Genomic DNA, 20,059 nt, shown 5'->3' on the forward strand with positions numbered 1-20,059 from the left:
AAGTACACTAAACAATTAAAACCAGTTTGGATTTTTCTCTCCTGTGATAGCAGAAGTAATAATTCCCCACTTTAGCCTATATTCATTCTGCTAAAGTGACCTTGTGAAACATTAATTCTGGTTATATTGCAAATTAGATTTGCTAATTCATACTCTATAACCACTTAGCTTGAGCCGAAAGGAAGACAGAAGCATGACAGATAAAAGAATATGACCGCTGTAATGTTGTATCAACAAAACAGATTCATCACTACACAAACAAGGAGCAACGAGGGGTTAGTTTATACCTCTACTTAGAAGTAAATAATGTCACATAACTTTTAAGTAGTTGCTTCATATATGAAAAATACAGAAATTTTAGCTCTAGTGCTTCAAATTGTGCATTTTAATCAATAATGTGCACATAGTATATTCAGACGGCAATAGCAAAATTTTAGCATAGACGGCAATAAACAGAAGCTTAACATTGTGGCCATGCAGATGATCTCTTGAGTATTCACAACATCCACCAAGCAAAGAAAAACTCAAGGTACAAGTAATCATTCTAAATGGGAGCCTCTTGCAAAAGATTGTAATGATTATAGCTTCAACTCAATCCAAAATTGTCATGACATTCAAAACTGGAATAACCCTATTCATTTCATATTAGGAGAATTTTCAAGGAAGATTTGAGCTTGGTGGTGCAGCACCAAAGCTTCCAGCTCCACGACCAAAGGCTGGCCTTCCATTTCCACTAGGACCCTGTAAAATTTAATAATAAAATAAATGAATTAATAATCATAGAAAAATGGTACTACCAGAAACAAAGAACAGAATTTCACAATCACACACAGAGAATAAAGGGTAAGAACTCTTTATGAACATTGGTTTGGAAGGGGAAGAGGGCTCAGGTGGGGAGTTCAAGAGGGATGACAGAACTATCCCAGACACGGGATACAATCATATAATAATACACCTTCAAGGATAATTTAGCGAATTCACATGTTGAAAATTAACACAAATTTGCCCACTACTGAGTGGATAATTCTATCCCGCATCCACAAGTTTATATAATCCTTAGGATGGCTGGCAATATATACCATCAGATCAGTACAAATTAATTTGCCCCTAACGCAAACACTATGGTAGGCATCAGAGGCAACTCATACACAAGTGGAGCTATCAACTTAGCTCTCTTATTCAAGTCCTCTATAATAAAAACTACCTAAATAAACCAATTCAGACTCACGCCCTAGATCAGTGAATCCAATCACCCTTGAAGAGGCTCAAACATTATAAAATTATCTAATGACAGTTCTCATATTTCAACTACTTATCACATACGGTATATCTCCATCAAGACTGTACTCATGCCTACAGTATAAGCTACAGAACGCAGAGCAGCTAGTCCTTCAATAGATATACTCCGTAACTACATCAACTAATCCAAAGAGATATTGATCAGATATTTGATAATCAAATTTGAGGTCAAAATACATGCCATGTATGATCAAACCCATATCAAAAGGACAAATAAATACGGAGTACACATTGAGCACAATAAACAAGAAACAACTACCCCAGATACACATGCATTAAGCATAATCAACATTCCACACTTACCCCAAAAGATGGTCTGTAGTCAGCAGGAGCACCACCCTTCTCACCAAAATCACCTTGCCCACGAGGTCCAGAACGGTAGCCTTCCCTATCACCAAACCTAGGCCTGTCTCCTTCAAATCGAGATCCACCACTGATCGAAGTTTGCCAACAGAACAATTAGGTCAGAAAACTGAAGCGAGAACAAATAATGAAAGTACCGTAGCGTACTCAAATACCATACAATTACACGACTTGAAGAACTTGGAGAAAATGAAAATAGGCAATTACCGTGGTCCAGGAGCACCACCCATGGGCCTGCCAGCAGGCTTTGCTTGCTTCTTTAAGGTAGCAGGAACAATCTCAGAGGGGAGGTTGAGATAATTGCGGAGAAATTCAATACCCTCATTGGTCAGATACCAGTAGTAGTGCATCCAAGCAAAGGTTTCCCTCACATACTCCTTTGACTTAAAGCTTTGCATCAGCTTGATCACTTGCAGATTAGGGACATCAATGTCTGGGTGCTTGGCCAAGTTGTAGTCCTTCTTTGCAAAGCAAACTCCCTCTGATAAAGCCACATTAGCACTTCAAAATCAGAACATCAAACTCACTCTTAATCAATGTCTAGGTCTCATTGAACCCCTCAAAACAATCAATTAGCACATGACAAATGACAACATGCAAGCATTGCAAAGTGTTTTAAAAGGAAAGCTCAACAATTAGTACTTCGTACGCAGTATACAAGATGCAATGCCATTATGAGATACAATAGATGAAGACACATGAAGTAGCACAAGCCATATGCTGCTGAGTATTCATAATAGTAACTTAACACTATTTGTCACCACATTTGACATTCGTGATTCGACCAAGTCAGCTTAGAGGATTATTTTCTGTACTTATACGACAGTAAAATTCACAATCTAACCACCTGGCTGAAACATTTCTTAAAGAAAAATTTAGAAATGTTACAGTATTTTCAAATTAAAACAAGATACAGAGTACAATTCTTGAAAAAATGATAATAAATGCAATCTACATTCAACCAGCATAGTTGAAGCTGAATAATTCAGAACTAAATTAGTAAACTCTGTATTAAGCTACTGTTGTAGCTATCACATTTACCATACAAAATAAACACCAAATGCAACCCAGATTCATCAGTTCCTTAAACTCCCAATAATCCAATAGTAAAACAAACTAAAGCTAAAGCAACTGGTAATATGCTAATATCTACAAACAAAAACCCAATAAAATAACCAAATTACACATTTCAGCTGTCAAACAAATTAAAGCTAAAGCAACTTCATGATAATTTCTACATACAACAAACAAACAAACAAAAAAAAAAAAAAAAAAAAAAAAAAAAAAACACACACACACACACACACACATATTTCAGCTGTTATTGATAATCAACTATAAGTCACATTAGCAAAACCAAGTTAATCATATCATCTAAATTTATTCTAAACAAATAATTTACCATCAAAAATCAAATATGAAAAATAAATGGGAAAAATACAGTCTTTTCATACAAATTTGCATCCACAATATGAAATTTTGTTTAAAAAAAAAAAAAACATAATTAGGAGAGAGAGATGACCTTGGAAGAGGTACTTGCTGATCTCACGGCGGTTCTTCTCAGTGATAATCTGTTCAACAACATCCAAAAAAATTTAATTAATTCCAAAGTAAACCATCGTAACAAATCTAAAAATCAAAACAAAAAGAGCGAATGTGAAATGAAATAGGGGAATACCATGGTGAGGGGAAGAAGAAAGGTGATCTGGGAATCGATGTAAAGTGCCGCAATACTAACTTGAAATAATAAGCTTAAATCGCAGAGAAACCCTAGTTTTCTTATTTCCTTTGTTTTTTAACACCTTTTTTTTCTTTCTTTTGGGCCTTAAAGCGCTACCTTCATTGGGCTTAACATTAATCATTTTCATTTTTTTCGTAGGTAGCGAGTGATCGACTTAGAGATTTAAGCCCGTTATGTAGAGGTGACAATCGAGTTGTTTGGTTACGGTTTAGGTGAAGACTCATTCATATTGATATTAAAGTCTAGATTGGATTGTTATTATATTTTTTTTCACAATATGCTAATATAGTAATAGTAATATTGATAATGTAATCGTTATTAGGCACATTGATTGTTACTTTGTAACTCAAACAAATTTTGGATATATAGAGTTTAGATTTCGGGTCTATACATCTCCAAATCAAAATACTATCTAGGTCAGACTTTACACAAAACACACACACACACACACACAAAAAAAAAAAAAAAAACAAAAAAAAAAAAAAAAATTACACCGGTCTGAAATACTCGAAATGAAACCCTAACTCTTTTAAAATCAAATCACTTGATTTTATTTTGACCCCAACTCGATAACCAATGTGTCTATACTTTATTCTATTAAAATAAGCATATATGTTGACATTTAAACAAAAAAAGACCTTGAGTTGATCCTACCCGATTTGATCAAGTTTAACCCAAATTAAATTAATGTGATCTAAACCCTATCTGAACAACCCATCCAATTGCCACATCTAAACTTGGTAAATACATTGGCCTATTGTGAAATCATGTCATGTACCCACAAGGGTTTTATAAGATGATTATTCATTCGTGTAACATAAGCTTTAATAAATTAAATTCCATAATATTATGATTGTATTCATATTATATTCAAGGCGTTTGGTATGTGAGATGGTTGATGGATAGAGAGGGTGGGGGAGGATAGAAATAGAATTGCTAAATGGGATAAGAGTAGATAGAGTATATAATCCTTGTTTGTTTGTGTCGGAAAAGATTGAAAATAGTAACAAATGGACTAAACCACCATTTCATCAAGCTGTTGAATTCCTTTTATCATTTTGTATTTCGACTAAAGTAAAAATAAAAAGAATACACTTTATGTATAGTTACGTATTATGAATTACATAGTATAAAGTTAAGGTGGAATAGTGGCGTCGCTTCACACCTCAAATCCCTGTGATCTATGGATCAAATCTCATAAAACTCATTTGAGGGATTTTCCTTATCTTCCTCCTCAAATGAGTCCCCTTCTACTTACCATAAAAAAATTAATGAGTACATCACATCATTTATACAAACTTCAAGTTAGCACCTCACCACACTCAACCATTGTATATATAAATAAGCAATAAAAAATCAAACCCAAAAAAAAAAAAAAAAAAAAAAAAAAAAAAAAATCCTCCAAATCAAGCCCTTTGTTTGAATTGAAAGAAAAATCAGTAAACTCTGTAGCTCGATCATTTTGCAGATCAATTCCTCACAAAGGAGAAGGGAAAGAAGAAAGGAATGTTCCTGTGTTCGACGATGAAGACGGTCCAAGTTGATGCTCCTCATCACCAATATTATTAAGAGTCAAACCTTCAACTTGATCCCAAAATAATAAACTAGGGCAACTTTGTGATTCAATCATCGCCCATCCATTAACACCCACCAATTGATCATGATGATCGTTGTCATGTTGCCTTGGCACGCATTGATTTACCGCCATTCGATAATGTTCTTGATCAATACCTTCACTTGTACATGATTGTACCTCATTTGGAACCATGCTATCCATACTATCTACCAAACTTGGCATATAATTATTGCTATTATTGTTAGTAATTAAATCCAACCCACTAATAGTACTTATAGTACTAGTGGTGCAGTTAGTAAATATTGGCATATTAGTAGTAGTGCCAATATTAGTGAATATTGGCATGTTACAAGAATTCCAAACTTCTTGTTGATAAGATGTACTTAACCCCATGGCATTACTACTAGTAATACCAATGTTGTCACCAATAACAGGGTCGATTTGGGTACTTGTGTCGAACATGAATAAGGGACAAGAGGAAGGGATTAGGGTTGTGTTATTTTCTTGTGTGGATATTGTGCCCTCCTTTGTGGGCCCATCTTGATTCACCCTGTGAATTGGGTCGGGTCCAAACCTTATGATAAACGGGTAATTAGAGGAGCTGATGGATGCATGGGCTTGCGCGGAAGTGGTGGTGGTGGTGGTTGTGTTCATAGTTGAAGGGGCAGACGATGTGGAGGAAGACATGGGCTTTCGGATCTTTTTCTTGATCCATGAATTCCAATAATTCTTAATCTCATTGTCTGTTCTTCCTGGTAAGTGACTTGCTATATGTGCCCATCTGCATATCATTCAAATGGCTATGTCATACATATAGATATATCAATGCAAACTAGCTATGGATAATCTTATTATTTTATTCAAACAAAATCTTACCTTATTAACCTAAGTTACTCTTTAAAATATAATGATCTATGGAGTATATGTTACACTAATATGTATATCATATAAAGTTTATATTGTTTGACTAACCCTTCACAGGTAATAAAATAAAGTGAATTAAAATATTAATGTAAATAGGAATGGAGCGAATAGTTATTATTTTTAGTCAAGTATATAGATCGAGAATTGACATATATATATATGACAGTTTACGTGAAACGTACAAAAACGATGAATATAAAGGCGACTATAATATTGAAAAGGATGATGTAACAAATCCACATAAGGAAAGAAAATTGAAAGTAATACTATAGATTGATAGTTCATACTTGGCCAAATATTTTGTATTAGTGGTAGTTATTAGTTGACAAAATGGAAGGAAGAAAGGGAAGTAATTAGGCAACTTATGAATAGTGCTATGATGTGAGAATTCCAACTGAAAGGCAAGCCAGCCATCCTCAAACTTGCTTCAAGGTGTATTAAACATGTGTAATAGTTTAGTATTCTAAATTTGTACAAAAAAACGTGCATGAAGTTTTCTCATAAATAGTAGTATAAACTTAGTGTACAAGATACATTATTTGAATATATATTTAGAGTTGATGAATTTCTACTCAAACTTAGTTTAGAAGCTAATGTTCAGTTGTTCAGCAATTAATCAAGTTGGTAATTTCTACTGTTTACAAATCAATTGATGTTGCTTGTTAATGACAATAGAAGTGAGAAAATGAGGGCTAATTAGAATCTATGGTCTATTAGCAAGTATGCAACAACTTGATCAATATGTCATACTCGAAAAAGACACCGAGTTCTTTCACCAAAAATTAAAAAAGGATATCGAAAACATCTAGGAGAAGAGGGTTGATCTTGATGAACTACATAAAGAGTTAGTATGCAAATTAAATTTATATCGATCAAATTATATTAAATTAAATTACTAATAATAACAATGCATTAGCAGCCTTGCATTGTATGCTTATTTCAACTTTGCAAGTAATGTAATTATAAATGGAATTAGGAAAATTTAAGCAGTTGAACCTGTTGCCTACAACTTCATGAAGATTGATGATCAATTTCTCTTCTTCTGGAGTGAACCTTCCTCTCCTTATATCAGGTCTTAAGTAGTTGATCCATCGTAAACGACAACTCTTGCCACATCTTTGAAGCCCTAACCCAAGAAAATTTCGTAGAATATTAGACATTGTTATTTAGAATGTTGATCTATAAAATAGTATAAAAACACCTGCCATATATAGAAAGTCATAATGCATTACGTACTTGATTTAAATAGTTCTTTATAGTGTACTTTGTTTTTACTATGAAAAACTTAATTGAGTGATACTTATCGAAAGTTTCTAGGGTAAATTTATATGGTTTCCACTATATTCATCAATCAAAATGTGACCAAATTATAAAAACTTTGATTTTTGCCTATCTCATTGAAACCTAAATGAGAAATGCATGATCCTAGCTCGCTATGATTTTTTTTTTTTTTTTTTTTTTGCTCTTATTTCAAGTATTCTTAAGGGACTAAATAAATAGCTCAATTGGTTTAACTTGCATTTTTTCATACATAAAATTAGACTAACATTAGCTTAACATTGTCACGTCAAACTAATACATTACATGCATATTAATTTAGATTTTATGTACATACAACATATTACACCATGTTTGTAGGAGCATATACTCGTACCAAGCAAGTACCAACTCGTGCATATCATATAGACAGGTATACAAAGTACGTGACTAGTGTATGATGGGAGTGCATGCTCCGAAGAAAGAGTCATAAAAAATCTCTCAATACATAATTAGTAAGAAAGAAATCAAACGATAAAAGACTAAATGAGTGAGTAGGGGGAGCTCAAACCAGCTTTCTCAGGGACTTCACTCCAACAACCATAGCCATGTGTAGAAATATATCGCATGAGCTTCTCGTCTTCCTCGGGTGACCATAGCCCTCTCTTAACCTTTTGTTGATTACAACAAGAATGGTGCACCATTTTTGTAGCTATACACAAGTATTCACTAGTCCTTGAATTGCTAGATATCTAGTTAGTTCATTCCACACTTTTTAATAAGTGGCTTACAAAATACAAGAAACTAATTAAACTAGAATTTATTAAGAATAATCAAGAAGAAAGAAGAATTAAATGAGTAAAATTCAAGTAGCAAGTCTCTCTCTTAGTTAAAGCCAATTTTATATATATGGTATTTGTAAAAGAGCCGACATTTGAAAATGAAGGAGGAAGAAGAGCGTCCAATGCATGGGACCAATTGCATCTAAATCTAACCCCTTTAAAATGACCTTTCATCAAACTATACATGTTTTTCATCATTTCTCCAATGAAAATAATCTTACTCTACTTCATATAAGAATTATATATGTATTTTATTTATAATTTTGTTACATATAACAAACTATCACGTACACATTGCATAATTATTTATAGACATACCCTGTCCCACTATGCTCCCTCTATAGCAAGTAGAAATCTGCCACGTCAACATCAAAACTCCAAATTCACCCTTGTTTACCTCGATTCATTTGTCAAGTGATGATTTGTCATGCATGATTACATGATACATGACATGCAATTGATCTATACTTCGATCCATAAGCTAAGGCCAAGTATAGCAAGTGATGATTACATTTCTTAAATCATTTTATATTACATTACGGAGTACAAATTTGACTTTATCATCGGAACTGGTTTCCTTGAGCCACCCTTAGTATGTAAATAATGTATGTATTATACTATACAAGCTTCAAGTATTAGACAAAGGATTATTGGCCCTAATAATCATATTCCCTAAACCAATATACGCGGAATATAAGGTAATGATATAAAATTTTATGTGCTCTTTATTTTAAGTTTCAAATTTTCTCCAAATATGTGTTTTACAAATATATAAGATGAATATCTATCATGAATATTGCACTAATAAAGCTTATTATACAAAATAATTACATACTTCGTACTTCATATGAATTAAAGTGGAGTATATTATCACTATCATCATTTATAATCACCTATCAACCAGGTTAGTTATTAATGTACCATGCATAATCCGAGTATACAAAGTTGGTTTGGTTGAATCCAAAACAAAATTTCTATGATTTTATATATTATTTTCATGGTTATCTATCTTTACTATGAAATTTCATTCAATATACTGTATATATGTATTAAGTAGTGTCGTAGAAATCACAATTATTTATTTATATATTTATTTTTTGGAAAACTGAAATCACAGTTATATTAAGATTAATTAAACTATCTTTATATTTAATTAGGCACTCAAAACTCCCCTTCGTACGTATTTGATACGAAGTTGTACTCCGTATACATTGCTTTTGATCTCATATTGTCGTTATTGTCTTATTGAATGGAATGGCTATATGCCTATATACAGGTTAGATCCGTAATTAATTAAAGTTACACCATACAATAATAACTAATTTAATCTATCATAATGCATAGTGGTAGTTAATTTGTTATGCTCCTAAATTTTGCTTCTATAATTACTTTGAACATGTAAGGTACTTTTTTTTTTTATATATATTTTATTTTTTTGACGGGAACATGTAAGGTACTTTGTTGCTTTCTATTGATTTAAAAGTGGATTAGATGCCTTTTAAATTAAATGAGTGTATGCTTTTCAGTTTGTACATATGGACAGAAAGGTATAGTATGAAGAATTGAAGAGTATATGTTGATACCAATCAAATAAATTTATAGGTTAATGGCAGTTTGTTTCTTTGAAAAGTACTTTATGTCTGTATAACATTGTTAATCTTCCTAAATTCGGGGTACGTACTCCTATAAGCAATTTTGTTAATTAATTACTCCGTATTACAATGACACCAACCTTTTATTTTTTTTGTCACCATCTAATAGAAGATGAAACATTTTCATTTTTCAATAACAAAAAACATTGTATATAAAAAAAAAAGTTTTAATTAATCTAGTCAATTTTTTTTTTAAATGTAAATTATATTTACTGAACTTAATTACAGTAACGATTAAAACTTATTTCTAATAATCTTTGATTGTTGCCACTCCCTATATAATATGATGGATTGCATTTGTCTGAAAACCCTATGATTTGAGTATTGCAAAACACAATAAAAGTCCTAATCAATATTGGTTAATTATGTTCTTTGCTTAATTAGAAAGACTTAATGCTTATTGTACCAGGACTTAAGAGCTAATTTTGTATAAATCGTACCATGTATTGACATCATCCTTTCCACATTAGGTTAGTATGTATTGGTCCACAAATCTTCTCATCCTTTCATTATATTTTGTTTATGATAATAAAGTATTGATTAAGATATAAATCAGAGTGATAATGAAAGTGTATGCATAATAATTATACATGAAAAACTTCATTTAGGGGTGTACTTAACTTAGAAATTAAACCAATAAAATAAGGAAAAATGGAAACTTATAGTCCCACCTTTAGCTTTTCTGCTCAAATTAATCCCACCTTTTCGAAATCTGAAAACAATCTCACTTTCAACCCCCGTCTACTCAAAATGATTCTTTTACCTCCAACTTGTTCTATAGGTAATTTTATTTTTTCCTTTTCTTCAATATCTCTCCTCCTTCATCTCTTACCTTGACCACCTGAAAACTCCATAACCACCACTTTCTCCATAACCACTACCTCACCAACACCACCACACCATGACACTAGTACCTGACCCAACCCAGAACCTTAATCCCGTATGTCCAGCAGACCCCCCACCCACCCCACGTGGTCCAACGGGCTATAATCGGGGAAGAGGCAAGGTAGGGAAGGGGAGGGAATCGGGGAATGGCGTGAGGGTGTTTTTGGCGTGGAAGGGAAGTGCTCCGGCAGTGGGTGCTCCGCAGGGGGGTGGGGGATGCTGATTAGACGGAAGAGGGAAGGGGAACAGGAAAGGGAAGAGGGTGGGGGGCTGCTTTTTTTTTTTAATCATTTTTGTTTTTTATTTTTTTTATAATTATTTTTAAAAAATTAAAATACGACTAATAAAAGAAGACACGTGGCATTTAACCTTCATCAACAGGTTAATAACTTGATAATCCGGTAAAAGGCTCGTTTTGAAAATATGGGAGTTAAAGGTGAAATTGTTTCCAAATTTTGAAAAGATAGGATTGTTTTAAGGAAAAAAGCCAAAGATAGGTTATTAATTTCTACTATTCCATAAAAAAAATAAGTTATAGAATCATGAACCATGAGTTGAATATGCACGTCAAGGGGTCACTTGTGTACTTTTAGACTTTAGTTGATTTGAAATGTCTACTACCAACATATTCAACATCTATATAGGTCAATAAAATACCTAGGGTAACCTTGTATGTACTCCAATACTCCATATCATACTGTATGTATTTTTAAAAGTACATTTCATTAATGAAAATTTGAATATAATTTTTCTGAATTATTAGCGTTGTTTTATTTAATATATCCAGTTTAACTATTAATAGAATTTATGGGTTCCTTGAAATCTATATATTACGTATTAACTACTTATTAAAACAAAAATTAAGATACTAAAATAAAAGGAAAGCCTTGGTTGAGTTATGTTATGATGTTTCAATTCTTGTCAAAAAAAAAATGTTATGATGTTTCAACGTCTTATTTGTTTTAGTTAACTTATCAGTTTCATCTCCTTTTCAAATGGTGCTGTCATCAAATATTCTATATATAATATAACTATATAGCCTATAAATACAAGGTAAGATTCGTTTAGAATTGAATGGGTTGATACATTATTTATCTGTATAAGCTCACTTGAACCTTTATCTTAGTTTCTTGTGCCTATGTATTACGACTTAAGCGTTATAGTTTAATATGCTACTTTTTACATCTATGCACGTCATCTCCAAAATATCCATTGACATAAAATATGGATAGAATATGTCTAATCATTGCAAATAATTTGAAACAAATATAACAATAAATAATTCAGGTAAACCCCCAAACTAAAAATAAACAATAAACAGAAAAGAAGAAAGGAATTGTACACTAGTACTTTCTCAATTGTACGTAGTGCTGGTAGTGCACCTATTGCTATCAAGAGAAAAAGTGAAAATATGGCCATATTATAAGCATACAAGAAGATTAATTAGTTACAAAGTTTACGGGTCAGAGTAGTATAATTATGTGAGGACATGAAACTCGATCGTGTTCACGTACCACTAGTGTTATTGTTAAATATTGTGTATGTATATTATATGATACTAATTTCCAAAAGAACTCTAATTAATTTAATTAAGACCCTAAAATAATGTTTAAAATTTTGTATGTTGATTGAAGTTTCTGTTGAATGATGTTGATTATCTACCGCATTTAATATAAATGGAGTGATTGAGGTGACATTTGCTTGGATGAATAGCAAAATGATTTGAGAAAGTAACAAGCAAATCATTTTGGCCTAAGACTAAATAGAGAGATTAATATATCATAAAGAAGCTTGTTGGCTAGAATATGAAAAAGGGGTTTAATTATTACACTTAGCTTTGAAATGAAATCTTTCTTAGGGCCTACCATTTAATTGGCTAGTAATTAAACTATTATGATCAAAGATCAATTGTTATGAATTAGAGTATTATGTGGATGCCATTTTATGATTTATATTCTTGTATATATCTTTCCAGAATATTTTAAGTTTAGGGTTTATTGATGTTCTCTAAATTATCAACTTTAGTTACATCATATGTATTTATAATTATACTAGTATATCCCTTCTAGTAATGAATTAGAGCATGATTATTCTCTCTACAACTTCTCTCAATTCCCCCCCCCCCCCTCTCTTTATTTTATAACATCAATAAGTTTTTAAATTATAAAGTGGTAAAATTTGTGAAAAAAGGATGCATTGATAAAAGAGACACGTATATATTCAACTAGTGTGCGGCTCGGGCGTTGCACCGAGTTACCGCTTTGATTGTTTTTTTTTCCTTACGAATTTTTTTCTATCATCCTATTTTATTTTTATTTTTTTCATTTTGTCAAATATGTATTATAATTGTGGTATTATGATCTGTGAATTGATAAAGCATAGGTTGTTTGAGTATGTTGTGCATAAATGTTAAACATAATGTTACTAATTAACGTTGTTAAAAAAATGCTATTAATTAATAAAAAAAATATAGGAAGACAATTTTTAATTCTCCATTATTTGGGAAATGTTGATTATATTCCTCTTTTTTTTTCCCAAGTTGCGTATCTAGTTTCTTTTTTTATTTTGCGCCTGCCATTTATAGTTGTATAACTTGTATTTATTTATAAAGATGACATGATTTATTATTGGCTAAGATGGTAAGGAGTTTGATCTTGTTTCCTCAAGGTTTAGTGTTTGAAACCCATAATGATATACTTTTTTTTATGATGACGTGTTGTTTGGTGATGATGTGGCACAATACTTGTTGAGTGATAGATGACATGGCACAATGCTTGTTAAGGAGGGAATGGCCTAACATGACATATAAATAATTTTAGGAATGCTTTTTAATATATAAGTATAGATTTATATTTACTAATGTACATGTTGTAAAATAAATTGTAACAATCAAGGCAATAACATCGAAAAAATAGTAGGGACATTAGGGAGTAGCTAGCAATAAAACTAGCTCGTTTGTTGTAATAATGAAATGTGTCAGTAATAGAGAGATTTGGAGGATGAGAGAATCACTCTCTCAATAGCTATTCTCTATTTAACCTATCAATAAATACTACTGTACAAAGAAAATTAGGGTATGAATCTTTTTTGCAATTAAAATTTACAACTTGACTTACTTCCTAATTTACCAGGAACATCACGAAGAAAATTGCCACCGTTCAACCAGACAAAGACCCGCGCCCTGTCGGGCGAGAGAAAACAAGCAACCAAGATAAACTTGAGTGCTTTCACACCCTGTCGGGCGATGATGGGCCTGTGGAGCGATTGCCCAACAATAATCTTTTTCGTTCTCGTCGGACGACCTACAGGGCGGAGGACCACTTCTCTAAATCGAGAATATAATTGTTTCTAATCCTTATTTATGTTAATAGCAGCACCTTAACCTAAGCTAATTAACCAAACAACATGAATTTTGTCTATAATACTCTAAATTATTCAACACCTTCAACCCTAGTTATTCACTTATTGCTCTATGAGATAGCTTAATTGATCGGTTTGATTCATGCTATTTTAAATTCTTATTACCATTTTCTTATCACAGAGGGAATAGTTTAGAGAATGGTTAATCGTTACCGCCTCATCATATATATTGTAATAACATTCTTAACTAGTACATCTTTAGAAATGATTAAATAATTCTCATATCTTTTTTTAATGAAGACTTTATTACTAAAGTATTTTTATTTTATTTTTTTTATTTTTTGCTTAATAAAGCAAAAGAAAACTCAATTCAGAATTAATCATCATCTGTAATAATTAGCTGCAAAATGATGACTTCTAATCACATCTTTAAAGAAGATCAGCCGAATAAATGGAATTTTAAGCTCAAATATGCTGGGATGCTAGCTGATCATGATGATTAATAAGAACGTACTAATGAGTTGTAAAAGAAGATCTTATCGTTGCAGACAAAGATTTAGTAACCATTCATAGTTCATAATATTGCTTTTATACCAAGTAATATATTTGTCTCTCCATAGCTAATTTTTGCATTTATGATTTATGCTCTTGACATCAGGTTAGATGACCAACTTAATCAAAAGTTTAAGCTGATACATAGTTGGAACTCATGATTGATTCATATACTCTATAAAGTATCGTTGATAAATGAGTAAAGTCATTTGCTACCTATTGCCTGGCTTTTTGGTGAATCATAAGCATGCTTGAGTTATCTCCTTATAAAATGTAACTATATGTAATAGATCTTTGGATTGGATTTTCACTTTCATTAGTAGTCAAATATAATCCAATACATTATCCCTTAAGTTTCTTACATCTAAATCATTCCCTAGCCTTTAACCTAAAATTGCTAAAAATTAGACCATTTTTGACATTTCAAGTGGCAATTCATAGTTGCCCACATTATCTTAAATTCTTAATTGCGAATTGTACCGTTATTATTAGCACAACATATGTTGTCTGACGTCAGTGTATTGTATTGACAGTTTGACATTGGTAGGAGATAAGAATATAATTTTTTATTATTATTATTATTATTATTATTATTATTATTATTATTATTATTTTTATTTTTATTTTTATTTTTTTTTCTTTTTTTTCGTGTGTGTGTGTTAACATTGGTATTAACTATTAGAGCACTATCATAGGGGGGGGGGAATTCCTCTTCACTCTCTCTCTACCTTTCCTTCTCTTCCACATCAGATTTTTAAAGAAAGAATTTTTTTCATCCCACCAACAACAAACCAAAAAATTCCCTCACCGCTCTCTTTCTTACTTTTTACTATACCCCACTATATTCTGTCTCTTACTTATTTTCAATTTTTATATTAATTACTTTCCATAATATTTCCAACCCATATACTTGATGATAATTAAATTGTAATTAATTAAAATTGTGACTTTAATTAATTACGAACTAATTAATAATAATGATTATTGTAAGACACAAGTAATAAAACTAGAAATACATTACATTAATAAAAAGTGAAATATGATTACGATACATGATAATTAAAGCGTCATTAGATTTTAAGGATTATTGTCACCAAACTTTTCCCAAATGTGCTCTATCAAGTCATCTTTCAAGGATTGATGAGTTCGTCTATTACGCATAGCGTCCCTTATCTCCAAGTATTTATTAATGTCGATAGGACGTCCTGTTTGAAACTGAAATGTCTCATCATTATTTATGGCACCACTTATACTAGCTTCACCTCCTAGACGCGACATTGGGCGATCTGTTTCGTAATATTTTCTTGTTACTTCAGCATTCTTATAAGTATCTCGTTCATCCTCTACTATCATGTTATGAATTATTATACAAGCCTTCATAATGTCAGCTAGCACATCTTCATCGTAAGCAAGAGCTGGTTGTCGTACGATTGCAAACCTCGCTTGTAGGACACCAAATGCACGTTCAACATCTTTACGTGTAGCAGCTTGTCGTTCAACAAAAAGCATATGCTTATGAGTTTGAGGATTGGTAAATCCTTGCACAAAAGTAGCCCAACTTGGATAAATACCATCAGCTAAGTAGTAAGCCATGTTGTATTCATGGCCATTGACATTAAACTTCACTGGAGGTGCTTGACCTTGCAAAACATCAGTAAAAATTGGTGAACAGTTAAGTAAATTAAGGTCATTACAAGAACCTGGAATATCGAAAAAGAATGCCATATCCATAGATCTTCATCTATAATTGCTTCTAAAATGAGGGTTGCGTTCTTATTTCGTCCGCAATATTGACCTTTCTATGCATTTGGGCAATTCTTCCACTCCCAATGCATACAATCAATACTGCCAATCATCCCTGGAAAACCTCGTTGGTCATTTCTATAAAGGATCTTTCGTAGGTCTTTGTCCGTCGAGCTTCGTAAATATTCAGCTTCAAATTCCTTGATTACCCCTTCACAGAAAATTTTTAGACATTTCAATTCCGTGCAGTTGTTTGACCCATATGAAGATACTCGTCAACTGCGTTAGGAGCCACCCCATACGCTAACATTCTCATCGCTGCCGTGCATTTTTGGAGTCCAGACAACCCCAACTTCCCAGATGCATTTCGCCTTTGCTGGAAAAACTCATCATTTTCCACAATCTTATTCACAATCTTACAAAACAGAGGTCGTTTCATCCGAAACCTCCAGCGAAACTGATCTCATTATATACTGGAGGATCCGCAAAGTAGTCGTTGAACAATTGGTTATGCCCTTGTTCTTGATTTCTATCCATTTGAACTAGAACATGAGCATTTGTATTATTACGTTGATTTCGAGGTGAAGGTGTTGGGTACAATTTAGATGGTAAGTGATTGTTGACAAGGTCGTCAATAACTTGGTGAAATTCTTCATTACTATCAGATGAAGAACTTAAGCTTGAAGAGCTTTTTTGAAACAATATTTGTGTTAATTTTAGTAAATTTCTGTGGATGATGTTTTGAATGTGTATTGCAAAGCATTCATATAGTCTTTATATAGAATGAATGAGGCACGTTTGTTCATATAATATGATTCCATTTGCAATATGATTCCATTTCGCTAAGCGATGTCTTAGACAACGACACTTGCAATGTATCGAATTTTCAATTCAATTTATCTGCCTCCATCTTCTCTTGTTGCATTTGGAAATTTTTCTCCTCCAACTCTAGTTGTCTTTGCTTCCTCATTTCCTTTTCCATATCAAAATCAAGTTTCTTTTGTTTAAGGGTAACCTCAACATCGTGTTTATCATTGTAAACTTTCATCTGTTCACCAACAACTGTCAAATCTTCTGATGCTACCCCTTTGCCTTTTATTCTGGCCTTGGCATTCTTAACACCAGCTGAGCGACTTATACCTCCAGATACAAAACAACTAGTAGCATCGTCTCTAGTTCTTTTACCACTACCGCTGCTCTCTTCAACTTCTTTTTCCGCATTGTGTTCAGCATCAACTTTCTTCCTTTCTTCCTTATTCAGACCCCACCTCATGAACTTTCTCCACTTTGGATATTCGTTCACCTTTCCCCACGCATATTGAAATTTAAAATTTCTTGGTGAATTTTGACAAGACCTTAGAAACAATTCATGGGCATTTTTTACCACATCACTATCATTGTACCCACTTCCCATTATTTTACCAACTTCTTCCATAACACTTGCCCAGATGAGTGGGTCGGCGGCCATCCTCCTCCAATGAGTCTCCAACATGTTCTTGTTCCGCTCTGGAATCTCATGTGGTCGAGATAGATGAGCCGCAAGATATTCTCGATGTATATCTCTCCAAAGGTCAGCAAATTTTCTATCTTTGCCAATAATTCCATTTGTGCAATTGTTGAAGTAGGCCTCAATTTGAGCTTCTTCTTCTTTAAAAGACCAATCAACGGGTGTTTGTTGCAACTGGAATTGACTTATTTCGCTCTGGGGGATACTGTGGTGTCTCTGGAACGGTTTCTTCTTCATCACTAATGAATTGACTATTACTTCCTTGATAGACTTGTGGAGATTGGTTGTAATTTTGGTGAGTTGGTGGAGTCATTTCTTCTAGAGGTGGTTGTTGTGGAAGAATATTAGGAAAATTTGGAAAATTTCCTCCATACATTGGAAAAAACTGAGAAAATTGTAGATGATTCATAAGTGATGAAGGATCAAAGTTTTGAACGATTGGGATTATTAGGATCCATTTTTACTTTTAAAAAAGGGAACAAAATAACACAAAAATTTAGGGGATAAAATTTAATTAAACACTTAAATGATACAGTTAAGGAATTTAAAGAGTGAAAAACAATATTTTCATCTGTATCAAAATATGGAAAAATGGATGTCTACTTATAGAGAATTTTTTTCCGTTGGTAATTTTTGTTTTTTTTTAAAAAAATAATTTACTGTATACAAAATAGTCGTTTTACACTAAAATGGTAACATTTTTACTGTTAGAATAAAGTGCTTCCAAAAAATGACACGTGTAAGAAGATCATTGACTAACATTTAATCTCTCTACAACTTTTGCAATTTTACCGTTAAATATTTATTGTATGTTTATTTTTTTGGTGGGCCCCACACGAAAATAATCAAAAAAAAAAACCAAAACTTGCGCCCTACCCCACCAATAGTCAGTCCATAGCAGTAAGATGAAAGTTGAGAAATATTTCTCCAAGAGAAAAAAAAATTCTAGAATTTTTTTGAGAAATTTCGTTGGTGGGGTACTTTTTTGGGGAAAAAAAATTCTAGAGGAGAAATTCTTCCCTGCTCTAAGTGCTCTTAAGCTAAGACCAATAAAATGAAATAAAGATATAAAATGCCAAGATAAGGCTTTGTATTACATTTCATGTGTTCACTTTTCTTTTTCCTTCATCCAAATTTAGTTTGTCCATATGAAAAATTGATAGCTCTACATTATTTTTACTTTTGTAGTGGTCATTTGTTTATTTTTATGAACTATTATATCATATGACATTTTTTTTTTGTGAAGTTTCGACTCTTGAAAATTGCAAAAACTCGTTTGGTTGATTATAAGATGTGTCACTGTCATAGAAAAACATACATAAGCAATATTTTATATGAAATAGAACTTTATACATTTGTCAGAAACCTCTTTATAAAACAAATTTTTTGTGAGAAGCCTACTTATAAGAAATATTTTTTGTAAGATCATACCTTAAACAAATTTTTTTTTACGAAGTCATACCTTTATGCCGAAAAATGGGGTTTGACCCTATTTTTAGGTGTTGACTACCCCAACCCCACCCACAAAACCGCCCCCTCACTCCTTTCCCTCACCCCACGAAATTGCCCTCCACCCTCGAAGCCAACAACCCTCACCTCTAACCACCCCGAAACCTCCTCTTCCCTTTCCTTCGTTAGGGTTGACGTGGGTGGCTGGGGCTATTCGGGAGGCTTTCGTGAAAGGGGAGGGGATTTTGGGGAAGAGGGAGGGGTGGTTGTCGTGAAAGGGGTGGGGTTAGGGTGGCCAACGCCGTGAAAGGGTAGTTTTGTGGGTGGGGTTAGGGAGGGGAGTGGTTTCGTGGGTGGGGCTGGGGTAGTCAACGCTGGAAAACAGGGTTAAACCTCTTTTTCCGGCATAAGGTATGACTTCAAAAAAAAAAAAAAATTAAGGTATGATTTCACAAAAAAAATAAAAATTATAAGGAGGTTTCTCACAAAAAATGTGATTTTATAAGGAGGTTTCTGACAACATTTTCTGGATAAATATGTTGTCTACTAAGTACTAATCATCACTTCGTCCCCTATTTCGTAGGCTGTTAGACAAACACTTATGTTAAGTATCACTTCTCAAAGTTAGAGCCTTACCCTCTGACCCTCTGTATCTCGCTAAAAAAACAAATTATTATCTCTCATTATACAAGTAATATTTAATTTGATAATTAAATATCAACCTTTATTTATACTAGGGGTTTTCGCGCGCGGTATGGCTAGCGCGCGTTTTGAGAAGAGTTACTGCGATTAGTCCTTATGCCTTATGCCAATTTGCATACTATTTTATTATAAATATTTGTATATAGGCGATTAATGTGTCGAATGTTATGTATCTTTGCAATGTTCTAAACTTTTGCAACCTACTTT

General features: G+C 32.8%; 4 protein-coding genes across 4 annotated transcripts; all 4 read right to left on the minus strand.

The window, feature by feature from the left end:
• Nucleotides 1–307: 307 nt before the first annotated feature.
• LOC110719571 (40S ribosomal protein S10-1-like) lies at nt 308–3,478 on the minus strand. Its single transcript, XM_021898534.1, has 5 exons — nt 3,341–3,478; nt 3,185–3,233; nt 1,870–2,143; nt 1,603–1,732; nt 308–741 (listed from the first exon to the last, which is right to left on the minus strand). Exons 1-5 carry the CDS (start codon nt 3,341–3,343, stop codon nt 658–660), a joined length of 540 nt encoding a protein of 179 aa, XP_021754226.1. The 5' UTR covers nt 3,344–3,478; the 3' UTR covers nt 308–657.
• A 961-nt stretch (nt 3,479–4,439) lies between these two features.
• On the minus strand, nt 4,440–8,033 carry LOC110719577 (transcription factor MYB3-like). The gene is made up of 3 exons (XM_021898540.1): nt 7,732–8,033; nt 6,900–7,029; nt 4,440–5,760 (listed from the first exon to the last, which is right to left on the minus strand). The coding sequence occupies exons 1-3, from the start codon at nt 7,862–7,864 to the stop codon at nt 4,881–4,883; spliced, it is 1,143 nt and encodes a 380-aa protein (XP_021754232.1). The 5' UTR covers nt 7,865–8,033; the 3' UTR covers nt 4,440–4,880.
• A 7,495-nt stretch (nt 8,034–15,528) lies between these two features.
• On the minus strand, nt 15,529–16,633 carry LOC110719221. Its single transcript, XM_021898123.1, has 2 exons — nt 16,453–16,633; nt 15,529–16,151 (listed from the first exon to the last, which is right to left on the minus strand). The coding sequence occupies exons 1-2, from the start codon at nt 16,631–16,633 to the stop codon at nt 15,529–15,531; spliced, it is 804 nt and encodes a 267-aa protein (XP_021753815.1).
• Nucleotides 16,634–17,080: 447 nt separating this feature from the next.
• On the minus strand, nt 17,081–17,938 carry LOC110719222. Its single transcript, XM_021898124.1, has one exon. It carries the CDS (start codon nt 17,936–17,938, stop codon nt 17,081–17,083), a length of 858 nt encoding a protein of 285 aa, XP_021753816.1.
• Nucleotides 17,939–20,059: the final 2,121 nt, after the last annotated feature.

This window comes from Chenopodium quinoa, unplaced genomic scaffold, assembly GCF_001683475.1.
Source record: "Chenopodium quinoa cultivar QQ74 unplaced genomic scaffold, ASM168347v1, whole genome shotgun sequence".
Classification (NCBI taxonomy): domain Eukaryota; kingdom Viridiplantae; phylum Streptophyta; class Magnoliopsida; order Caryophyllales; family Amaranthaceae; genus Chenopodium; species Chenopodium quinoa.